Below are 12,817 nucleotides of genomic sequence, written 5' to 3'. Positions count from 1 at the left end.
ATGTGAGGGGGGAAGAAGTATAAATTTCTGTATGCTATCAAATTTAAGTTATCAGTTTAAATAGAGTGTTATAAATATATTTTATATACACCTCAGGTTAACCACAAAGGAAAAACCACAAAAGGTTATGATAAAGGAGTCAAAGCATACCAGCACAAAAAGGCAGTAAATGACTAAAGAGCTGGCAAGAGAGGAAGCAAAGAAGATAGGATCTACAAAACAGTCAGGAAAGAATTAATGAAATGGCAATAGTAAGTCCTTACCTATCAATAGTTACTTTAAATATAAATGGATTAAATTCTCCAATCAAAAGGCACAGAACGGCTGACTGGATGAAAAAAAAAACAAGATCCAACAACATGCTGCCTACAAGAGACTCACTTTAGCTTTAAGGATACACATAAACTGAGAGTAGAGGGATGGAAAAGATACTTCAAGGAAATATTAACCAAAAGAAAGCAGGAGTAGCTATACTTATATTAGACAAATAAGACTTTAAGCCAAAAATGGTCAAAACAAACAAAGAAAGTGATTATATAATGCTAAAGGAGTCAATTCATCAAGATATAATAATTGTAAATATTTATGCACCTAATACTGCAGCACCTAAATATATAAAGCAATTACTTAGAAAACTTATAAGGAGAAATAAACAGCAATACAATAATAGTTGGGGACTTTAATGCCCTACTCTGAACAATGGATATATCATCCAGACAGAAAACCAATAGGGAAATATCAGATCTGAACAACACTATACATGAAATACACCTAACAAACATATACTGAACATTCCATCAAAGAGAAACAGAATATGCATTTTTCTCAAGCACCCACAGAACATTTTCTAGGATAAATCATAAGTTAGGCCAAAAAACAGGTCTCAACAAATTCAAAAAGATGGAAATTATAATAAGTATCTTTTCCAACCACAAATGGTATGAAACTAAAAATCAGTAACAGAACGAAAGCTGGAAAGTTCACAAATACATGGAAATTAAAATTAAAATACTCCTGAACAGCTAATGGCTCAAAGAAATCAAAGGGAAAATTTAAAAATATCTTGGTACAAATAAAAATGTAAACACAAACACTTATGAGATGCAGCAAACCCAGTTCTAAGAGGGAAGTTTGTAGCTGTAAACTCATAAAACGACAAAAAAAGAGAAATATCTCATATAAAGAGCCTGACATTACACAACAAGGAACTAGAAAAAGAACAAACTAAGCCCAAAGTTAGCAGAAGAAAAGATATAATGAGCAATCTACAGATTCAATGCAATGCCTGTTGAAATTCCAATGGCATTTTTCACAGAAATAGAACAAACAATCCTAAAATTGGTATGCAACCACAAAAGACCCCAAACAGCCTAAGCAATCTTGAAAAAGAACAAAGCTGAAGGCATCATACTTCCTGATTTCAAACTATATTATAAAGATATAGTAATCAGGGAGGGAGACGCAAGAGGGAAGGGATGTGGGAACAGATATATATGTATGACTGATTCACTTTGTTATAAAGCAGAAACTAATAAAAAAAATATTAAAAAAGATATAGTAATCAAAAGAGTATGGTATTGGCATAAAAAACAGGTACACAGATCAATGGAAGAGAACAGAGAGACCAAAAATAAATCCATGCATATGTGGTCAATTAAGCTTTGACAAAGGAGTCAATAATATACAGTGAGGAAAGGACAGTCTCCTCAATAAATGATGTTGAGAAAACTGGCAGCCACAAGCAAAACAATGACACTGGACCACTATCTTACACCATACACAAAAAATTAACTCAAAGTGAACTGAAGACTTGAACCTAAGACCTGAAACCACAAAAGCCCTAGAAGAATACATAGGTGATAAGCTCCTTGACAATGTTCTTGGCAATGATTTTTAGATTTAACACCAAAAGCAAATATAAACAAGCGGGACTAGTCAAACTAAAAAGCTTCTGCAAAGAAAACTCAACAAAATGAAAAGGCAACCTACTGAATGAGAAAAAATATTTGTAAATTATGTATATGATAAGGGGTTAATATTCAAAATATATAAGGAACTTATAAAACTCAGTAACAAAAAACAATCTGGTTAGAAAATAGGCAGAAAATCTGAAGAGACATTTTTCCAAAGACATACAAATGGCCAACAGGTACATGAAATGGTGCTCAACATCACGGAAGTATACATCAAAAGCACAATGCAATATCACCTCACACCTGTTACAGTGTCTTTTATTAACAACGTATTGACCAGAGATGTATTAATATGTCTTTTGTTACCTGAACGTTATTGACCAGAGACGTATCAATACATTTTTAGAGAGTGATACAATTAACATCACCTTGCAAAGTTGTTAGAGCTTAAAATTGATCAAGGATTCATTAATCAACTTATGATTGTCGTTATCATTCATTTGTTCCAACCTTGTGTATACTACAAATGCAAGTTTATTACCGTAAAATTTTCAAAAATGACACATTGTGAAATTTTGAGTGAAGAATTTTTTGGTCAATTTTATGCAGATACTTTCTCTGACTGTCCAAGCAACATATATCCTAGTGTCTCAGAAGATGATAATTCTTCAGAATATAGTTGATTCAGACGATGTGAATATTAGACCCACAAAAAGACAGAAAACCTTAGTGATTGATTCTGATACGGAAAGTGGAAACGAAACTCACGGTGCTGGAGAATGCTCCTTTGCTTCTACAGAAGAGTGGATTGAAGACATTTCATGAAAATTAGAAGACTTTACAGGTGTGTCAGGTGTAACTACTGAATGTAATAACCCGCAAAGTGTTAGTGACATAACAGAATTCATTTTTTTTTGGCAATAACTTTTTCGAGTTGGTCGCTTCTCAAACAAACTTGTATCACCAACAGAATGAAAAATCATATAAAGAGTATGGTAAGGCTTTAAAATAGACTGATGTAACCAATAGTGACACGAAGAAGTTTCTTGGATTAATAATTTGATGGGACAAATAAGTCACACTGGAAAGAATACTGGTTGACTGATCCCTTACTTGAAACACCTGTCTTTCCGAAGATTCTGATGAGAATAAGGTTCAAACAAATAATGACAGCTTTTCACTTTAATAACTCAGAAACTCTACTTCCTACAGACAGAATTTCAAAAGTTAAACCTCTTTTGGATTATTTTCTACCAAAATTTCAATCGATCTATATACAAACAAGAGCTATCACTTGATAAGGCAATGATAAAGTGGAGAGGACAACTCAGATTCAAAACTTATAATCCCAGAAAACTTACAAAATATGGAATTTTGGTCAGGATGGTTAGCGAAAGTGAAACTGGATATATATGCTACCTTGAGATTTACACAGGTGAAGGAAAGAAACTGCAACAATATTATCAGTCCTACAACCTTATCTTGGTTCACAGCACCATATGTACCAAGACAATTATTACAACAGTGTGTCCACATCTGAAATACTGTTGAAAAATAAAACCAGAGTTTGTGGGACTATAAGAGAGAATTGTGGTCTACCAAACCAATTAAAGGAGAAATTTAAAATCTACAGGGGGAGAAATTACATTCTTATGGAAGGGAGAAGTGATTCTTCTTACATGGAAAGACAAGAGGCTAGTCCGCATAGTGACAACTATTCATGATGCCTCCATAACATCTACATGAAAGGAAGACAGGAGGACTGGCCATCAGATAACTAAGCCCACTTGTATATTAGAGTATAATAAATATATGAGGGACTTCTTCAGTGGTACAGTGGATAAGACTCTGTGCTCCCAATGCAGGGGGCCCGGGTTCGATCCCTGGTCAGGGAACTAGATCCCACATGCACGCTGCAACTTAAAGTTCCCATGCCGCAACTTAGAGTTCGCATGCCACAACTAAGAGTTCGCATGCCACAACTAAGGAGCCCTGGAGCTGCAACTAAGGAACCCCTCTGCCGCAACTGAACCCACATGCCGCAACTAAGGAGCTGGCAAGCTACAACTAAGGAGCCCACCTGCCGCAACTAAAACCTGGTGCAACCAAAAAAATACTTTAAAAGTAGAATCATATCAAAAGCAAAACAAAACACAACAAAAATATATGAAAGGAGTTGATCGATCGATCAATATCTGGCAAACTTCAATATTCTCCAGAAAACTCGAAAATGGTATGAGAAAGTGGGTTTCTGTTTGAGTAATTACAGTTTATTCAATGCATTTAAAATTTATTGTAGCCTTAATGCACATAATAAAATGACTTAACAAGCAATTTTTGTTAGCAGTAGCTAGAGAATGGGCAACTGACCAGTCTTGTGAATGTAGTGGTCGTCCCGCACCTGGTGCTTCTTGTGGCATTTCTAAAAGAGCCCCTCCACAAAAATCCACCTTGTTGACTATCAGGTAAAATAAAAGAACATATTCTATATGAAATAATACCCACAGGACTAATAAAAAATGCCACCACAAAGTGTAGAATCTGCTCTTCCAGGAGAAAGCGCAGTGAAAAGTATATTTGTAATAGATGTTCTTTCCCCTGCACAGAGGTGCCTGCTTTACTGCCTATCACACTCTAATGAAATAATAGAATCCTTTAGTAAGACATGTACTAAGTTTCAAATAAATACATTAAGTGAAAAAAAGTTGTTGATATTTACTCAAACGCAGGTGTTTCAATATTCACTTACATAACAAATTGCCAGCCACAGGCATTAGTTTCTGCAAAAATCCCCCAGTCAGTAATGTGTTAAAAAGGGAAGAAATAATGAGTGTTGGCAAGGATGTGGAGAAAAAGCAGCCCTTGTGCACTGCTGGTAGGAATGTAAACTGGTGCAACCACTATGGAAAACAGTATGAAGGTTCCTCCATAAATTAAAAATAGAACTACCATATGATCCAGCAATTCCAGTTCTGGGTATATATCCAAAGGAAACAATAACACTAATTTGAAAAGATATATGCATCCACATGTTCACTGCAGCATTATTTACAATAGCTAAGACATGGAAGCAACCTAAGTGTCCATCAGTGGATGAACAGATAAAGAAAATGTAGTACATACACACAATGGAATATTATTTAGCTATAAAAAAGAAAAAACTCCTGCTAATTGTAGCAACCTGGATGGAACTTGAGGGCATTGTGCTAAATAAAATAAGTCAGAAAGACAAATACTATTTGATCTCACTTATATGTGGAATCTAAAAGAAAAAAATAAAACAAAAAACCAAAGTCGGACTTCCCTGGTGGCACAGTGGTTAAGAATCCGCCTGTAAATGCAGGGGACACAGGTTTGAGCCCTGGTCCTGGAAGATCCCACATGCTGCGGAACAACTAAGCACATCCTCCACAACTACTGAGCCTGCACTCTGGAGCCCGCAAGCCACGAGTACTGAGCCCGCGCACCACTACTACTGAAGCCTGCACACCTAGAGCCAGTGCCCCACAACAAAGAGAAGCCACTGCAGAGAGAAGCCCACGCACCACAACGAAGAGTAGCCCTCACTCGCCACAACTAGAGAAAGCCCACATGCATTAACGAAAGACCCAATGCAGCCCAAAATTAATTAATTTAAATAAAAGAAGGTGCACGGATACAGCAATTAAAAAAGAAAAATCCAAAGTCATAGATACAGAGAACAGATTAGTGGTTGCCAGAGACAGTGGGTGGTGGAATGGGTAAAACGGGTGAAAGTGGTCAAAAGTACAAATTTCCGGGCTTCCCCGGTGGCGCAGTGGTTGAGGGAAAGAATTAAAAGAATTAACATCAACCCTTTTCAAACTCTTCCCAAAAACTGAAGAGAGGGAACATTCCCAGACTCATTTTAAGAGGCCAGCATTACCAGGATACTAAAGCCAGTTAAGGACACTACAAGAAAAAATTACAGGGTTACTCAGCCATCCAGTAGTTAAGACTGCACTTCCACTGCAGGAGGCCCAGGTTTGATCCCTGGTCAGGGAACTAAGATCCACATGCCACACAGTGTGGCCAACAAAAAAAAAAGAAAAGAAAAAATTACAGACAAATATACCTGATGAATATAGATGTAAAAATTCTCAACAAAATACTGGCAAATTGAGTTCAACAGCACATTAAAAGGATCAAATACTATGATTAATGGGATTAATCCCTGGGATGCAAGGATGGTTTAATACCCAAGTCAAATGTGATGCGTCACATTAATACAATGAAAAATAAAGATAATATGATCATCTCAATTCATGCAGAAAAAGCATTTGAGAAAATTCAACATCCACAGATAATAAAAACTCCCAACAAAGTGGGCATAATAGAAACATATCTCAACATAATAAAGGCGATATATATATGACAACCCCACAGCTGACATCGTACTCAACGGTGAAATGTTGGAAGCTTTTCCTCTAATAACAGCAACAAGATAAGGGTACCCACTCTCACCACTCCCATTCAACACAGTACTGGAAGTCCTAGCCAGAGCAATCAAGCAAGAAAAAGAAATAAAAGGCATCCAAATTGGAAAGGAAAAGGTAAAATTACCTCTATTTGCATAGCACATGATCATATATACAAAAAAAATCCAAGAGACCGTTAGAACTAATAAATAAATTCAGTAAAGTTTCAGGATAGAAAATCAACATACAAAAATCAGTTGCTTGGGCTTCCCTGGTGGCACAGTGGTTGAGAGTCCACCTGCCGATGCAGGGGACACGGGTTCGTGCCCCGGTCTGGGAAGATCCCACATGCCACGGAGCAGCTGGGCCCGTGAGCCATGGCCGCTGAGCCTGCGCGTCCAAAGCCTGTGCTCCACAACAGTGAGAGGCCTGCGTACCGCAAAAAAAAAAATCAGTTGCTTTTCAATACACTAACAATGAACTATCTGAAAAAGAAATAAAGAAAACATACCATTTACAATAGCAGCAAAAACGGTATATACTTAGGAATAAATTTGACCTAGGAGATAAAAGATCTGTAGATGGGAAACTATAAGACACTGATGAAAGATATCCTATGCTCATGTCTTGGAAGAATTAATATTGTTAAAATGTCCATACTACTTGGGAGATTGGGATTGACATATATACACTAATATGTATAAAATAGATAACTAGTAAGAACTCACTGCATAAAATAAATAAATAAATAAAAATTTTTTTAAAATGTCCATACTACACAAAGGCATCTGTACATTCAATGCAATCCCTACCAAGATTCCAGTGGTATTTTTTTACAGAAGTAGAAAAAACAATCCTAAAATTTACATGGAACCACAAAACACTCTGATAGCCAAAGCAATCCCAAGAAAGAAGAGCAAAGCTGGAGGCATCACAATTCCTGATTTCAAACTTTACTACAAAGCAAGAGTGATCAAAACAGTATGGTACTGGCCTAAAAAAAAGACATGTACCAATGGAACAGAATCAAGAGCCCAGAAATAAACCCATGCATATGTGGTCAACTAATATATGACAAGAGAAACAAAAATACTCCACGGGTAAAAGATACTACCTTCAACAAATGGTGCTGGGAAAACTGGATATTCACATGCAAAAGAATGAAAATGAATCTTACACTATACACAAAATATACACTATACACAAAAATTAACTTGAAATGGATTAAAAACTTAAATGTAAGACCTGAATCCATAAAACTCCTAGGGAAAAAGGGAAAAAGCTCCTTGATGTTGGTCTAGGGACTACTCAAACTAAAAAGCTTCTGCACAGCAAAAGAAACAATCAACAAAATGAAAAGGCAACCTACAGAATAGGAGAAAATATTTGTAAACCATATCTGATGAGTTAATATACAAAATATGTAAGGAATCATACAACTCAATAGCAAAAAAAAAATACTATTAAAAAGATGGGCAAAGGAACTGAATAGACATTTATGCAAAGAAAATATTCAAATGCCCAACAGGTACCTGAAAAGGTGTCTAACATCATTAATCATCAGGGAAATGTAAATCAAAACCATAAAGAGATAACACTATACCCCTGTTAGAATGGCTACTATCAAAAAGAGATAAGTGCTGGTGAGGATGTGGAGAAAAGGGAACCCTCATGCACTATTGGTGGGAATGTAAATTGGTGCAGCCACTATGGAAAACTGTATAGAGGTTCCTCAAAAATTAAAAATAGAATTACCACATGATGTAGCAATTCCACTTCTGGATATATAGCCAAAGGAAATGGAATCACTATCTCAAAGACATATCTGCACCCCGATATTCAATACAGCATTATTTATGGTAGCCAAGACATGCAAACAACCTAAGCGTCCATCGATGGATGAATGAATAAAGAGAATGTGGCATATTTACACAATGGAATATTATTCAGCCACAAAAAAGAAGGGAAATCTTGCCATTTGTGACAACATGGATGAACCTTGAGGGCATTATGCTAAATGAAATAAGTCAGAGAAAACCAAATACTGTATGATCTCATTTATATGTGTAATCAAAAAAAAAACCAAACTCACAGAAACAGAAAGTAGACTGGTGGTTGCAAGGTGGCAGAGGGAAGGGTGGTGAAGGTGGTCAAAAGACACAAAGGGCGCATATAACTTCCACTTATATGATGAGTAAGTTTTGAGGATGTAATGGACAGCAGGGTAAGCAATTCAGTATTATACATTTGAAAACTGCTAAGAGAGCAGATCTTAAAAGTTCTCAACATACACACAAAAATTTGTAACTATATGAGGTGATGGATATTTTAGCTAACCTTATTGTGGAAATCAGTTTTGCAATATACACATATGTCAAATCATCATGTTGTATACCTTTCACTCATACAATGTTATAAATCAATTATATCTCAATAAATCTGAGAAAGCTAAATTTAATATAATTAAAATTTAATTTAAAAAAAAAAAGGAAGACCAGAGTATTGTCTCCTCCCCAGCGGATCCCACTAGCCACGTCTAGGACTAACTACTAGAGGAGAAAGCACACGGGGTCAGGGAAGCCCTGTTCCGTCTGCCCTCTGGCTGTTGCCTGGGAGTTGCTGGGTCTTATCCTACAAAGGAGCCGGTTGCTGCTTCTAGCTAAGGGAGATGGAAGAGACACAAGACCATGAGTTTCCTTGGGAACCTCAGAGCCCCTGTCTTGGGGAGCTGGATGTGTAAGGAGACAGACCCTGCTATGATCCAGCCAAGAGCAGCCACTGAGGGAGCAACTGAGAGCAAACCCCCAGCCAGAAGGTTTCAAGGCACAAGTGGTACTGCTTTTGATGCTCGCTGAACATTCCCTGGGCTCTGGCCTGGCTCCAGTTAGCAAGACAGCCACTAGGACAGAGGCCCAAGGACAGCTCACCAGGCAGCTCTCTAACCCAAACTCTCAAGAAAGAAGCTGACACAAGCTGAGGCCCAAACACAGCACCATCCTCCAGAACCAGATCTTGCCCTCTCTCCTCCTTTTCCTTTTCCCTTTCCCTTTGTCTTCATATCCATGGTTATTTCAACAAATATTTATTGAGTATAGACTGTCCACCCAGCAAGGAGCCAGGCACCACAGGAGAAATTTATTCATTCAACAAACACAACGTTTCAGACAGTGATCTGGAAACAAAACCAATCAATCCGTGACCCAAAGACCCAAAGAATGAAAACAACCAAAATGTCTATCAACTGATGAACAGATAAACAAAATGTGCTACATCTATACAACAGAACGTTAGTCAACAATGAAAAAGAATGAAACATGCTACAAGACAGATGAACCTTGAAAACATTATGTCAAGTGAAAGAAGCTACTCACAAAAGACCACATACTGTGTGATACCATTCATATGAAATGTCCAGAACAGGCAAATCCATGGAGACAGAAATTAGATTAGAGGTTGCAAGGACTGGGGGAGTGACTGCTAACAAGTACATGGTTTGGGGGGAGAGATGAAAATGTTCTATAATTGACTGTAGTGATGGCTGCACAACTCTGTGAATATACTGAAAACCAGGGAATTGTACACTTTAAATGGGTGAACTGTATGGTATGTGAATTATATCTCAATAAAGCTTATATTTTAAAAAATCTCTGCCCTGATGAATGGGGAGAAAAGGGGAATCCAGAACAATAATAATGTAACCATATGTAGTGTGCCAAATATCAGTGCTTTGGGGAGAAATAAAGCAGGGAAGGGAAACAGTACAAGGAAGGGATCTGAAACTGTTAGAGAATGGAGACAGATGGCTTTACTCAGGATGCAAACCTGAAAGAGCTGAAGGAGCCAGCAGGCACCTATCGAGGGGAAGAGTGCTGCAGGCAGCAGCTCCAGGAAACGCTAGTGCTCACAAATGCCTGGCAGATTGAATCCAGCTGACAGCTAAGAGCCCTAAAGAGCTCTGAGTGCTGGGAGAAAGGGAAGCCCACAGCTGGTTGGACAAGGAACTCCACGTGCAGTAAGGGTGTCCAGAACTCCAAACACCAATTCAGGGGCCCATAGCAGGAGTTCTAAATATATCTGTTGAATGAATGACTAATGAATCAACCAACTCTGCCCCAGCACAGCCCCCAGCCCCACCTGTACCTGGAGGACCCTGTTACCTTTCCAGCCCAGTTTGATGTTCCACTCATAGAAGAAAATCAGCTTTCCTTTGCGGCTGCTGCAGGAAGCCTCGCCTTCCACCTGCTTCAGCTCACTGATCTCGCAACGGCCAGCCTCATTCTCCACGGCAATGCCCACCAGGAGCTCGCGGAGCTTCCCCTTGGACCAGCTGGTGGCATCCCGCTCTGTCCTGCCGAGGGCCAAAAGAAGGGAAGAGCGGTGAATGGAAGCCCCCACTGGTGTCCACACGCCCACCCTGGGGAATCAGGATAATGCCCTGGCCCAGTCCAGATCAGCCCAATTCCTCTCAAGCAGCTGTTGGGTGGTATTTTGTCTTAAAAACACTGGTTTATTTGGGGGAAAGGAGGTCTCGAAATCTCACCTGGTGGAAATGGAGGGGTAAAGCCTGGGCCACATGAAAAGGTAATTATAACTGAAATAACTTTTATCGTAATAAGACAAATTAACAAGGTTTTCACACAGATATTATCTCATACAATCTTCCCAAATAATGTTCCCATTTTAAGGGGTGTAAATGAGCAGAGAGAAGTCCATAAGTGTCCATGGTGAAAAGGCTGGGAAAGGAGAGGTCAGCTCTTCCCAACCCCAAGCCAGGACTCCCCCAGGGAAGGATGCCCTCACAGGTTAAGGCTTTGCTCTGCCCTGGACCTGCCTCAGCATCACCTTGATGGCCTTGCGGTAGCACAGCCCTCAGAGGACCAGAGCAGAGAACATCAATTCCTGAAGCTCTGACTGAAGAGCGAGGGGCAAAAATCAGCCCAAGCTCCAGATGAGATAAAAAAAAAGGATGGGTAACTAGTAAGAACTCCTAGAAGGCAGGGCTCACCAGAGACTCATCAAGTCAGATGTGGAGTTCAGATCCAAATTCCTGTTCTTTCCAATACATACGTACCACACACACACACACACACACACACACACACACACTTTCTACCTTCATTTTAACTCCCCCAAACTTCAAGGGGCTGGGGGGGAGGGACGGCGCGGGGAGAGCTTCTAAGGTCAGAGACTGCCGAAGCTGAAGCGGTAAGTCAAGAATGACTTGTATTCCTGGGACCCAACCCAACTTTCAAAAAGAGGAAAGTGAAGTCCCAGAGCCGGTGCAGATAAGACCCCGGGTCTCCAGGCTCCAAGGGCTCTGCAAGCCCTGAGGCTAAAGACGAGCATCTGCACCTGTGCAGCCTCCAACCCTCCCCACTCACCCGGCCCGGGGCCCACCACGGCCCGGGAGGCGCCCCGAGACACCCGGCCGCCCCTGCACCCGGGGCACGGGGCACAGGGCGCCGGGCGCTCGCAGAGGGTCCCCCCCCCACCCCGCCCCGCCCGCCGGCTCCGGAGGGAGGAGGCCCGGAAGCCGCGGCCCCGGCCCCTGCCCGGCCGCACCAGTGCCAGTTGTTCACGTTGGTCCCGTCCTCCCGCTCCTCCACGATCCAGCGCGGGTCCCCCTGGCCCCACTTGGCCATGTCTGCGCTGCGGCGCGGCCTCAGCGGAGAACAAGGGCCGCGGCGGCGCTACGGCTCCACCGCCGACGTTTCCGGCCTTCGAACCCAAGATCAGAGCGTTCGCAGCGCCCAGAAAGTGCCAGAAATCCCCGCCCCCTGCGCCACCCGGCCCCGCCCGCCCCGCTAGCCCCGCTAGCCCCACTGCGGAGCTCCGGGAGAGCGAGAGCGGAGCTGGTTCCGAGGGGCGGGGGCGCGGGGCGGGGCCCGGAGGGTGGAGGGGGCGGGGGGCGTCTGGGCTCAGGAAGCCCGCCCCCGGGAGGGGGTTGGGCCCGAGGCGGGTGCGGGCCAGGAGGGGAGGGCTCGGGGCCCAGGAGACCCGCGTCGGGGGCGGCGGTGGGTAGGCTAGGGGCCCGAGCTACGGCGCTGGGGAGGGGGCGACCTGGGAGGCCGGGTGGGGTTTGCGGAGGCCTTGGGCCCCGCCTTGGGTCTCGCAAGTGCACGGGCTGGGGAAGGCCGGACGCCTCTCAACGGTTCGTTATTATTACTGCAGCGATGACCTTCAGTGCTGGCAAGCGGGACGGTGAGTAAGGGGCGCCTGAGAGCTGCACCGGGGCTGCAGACAGGAAACGGCCGTCGGATTGCCACCGGCCGTGCTGACGGTGTTCGGTCCTCTCGAGGACACGACCCTCGCGAGCACTTGGTCACCCTGTTTGCTGTGCGACCGACTTGCTGAGGTCGGAGCGCGCCCACGATGCAAGGCGGAGGTGGTCTCGGCGGAGCGCGTCCTCTTTACACCGTATTCGTGTTCTGTTGAAATTCCTACGGAGTTGGTGCCCTCTGGCTCTCT

At 42.0% G+C, this 12,817-nt stretch overlaps 1 protein-coding gene across 2 annotated transcripts in view; it reads right to left on the bottom strand.

Moving 5' to 3' along the window:
• Positions 1 to 12,082, bottom strand: part of LOC132502059 (activator of 90 kDa heat shock protein ATPase homolog 2) — a 29,566-nt gene extending 17,484 nt beyond the window's left edge. For both annotated transcript variants that reach the window (XM_060117862.1, XM_060117863.1), the window contains exons 1-2: positions 11,912 to 12,082; positions 10,507 to 10,697 (exon numbers count right to left, since the gene is read on the bottom strand). In XM_060117862.1, coding sequence (XP_059973845.1) covers positions 10,507 to 10,697; positions 11,912 to 11,991 — 271 coding nt within the window. In that variant the 5' untranslated portion in view covers positions 11,992 to 12,082. The remainder of the gene's footprint in view (positions 1 to 10,506; positions 10,698 to 11,911) is intronic.
• Positions 12,083 to 12,817: the final 735 nt, after the last annotated feature.

This window comes from Mesoplodon densirostris, chromosome 14, assembly GCF_025265405.1.
Source record: "Mesoplodon densirostris isolate mMesDen1 chromosome 14, mMesDen1 primary haplotype, whole genome shotgun sequence".
NCBI classification, from domain to species: domain Eukaryota; kingdom Metazoa; phylum Chordata; class Mammalia; order Artiodactyla; family Ziphiidae; genus Mesoplodon; species Mesoplodon densirostris.
Note: the sequence above shows the minus strand (reverse complement) of the source record. Positions and strands in the feature narration are given on the sequence as shown.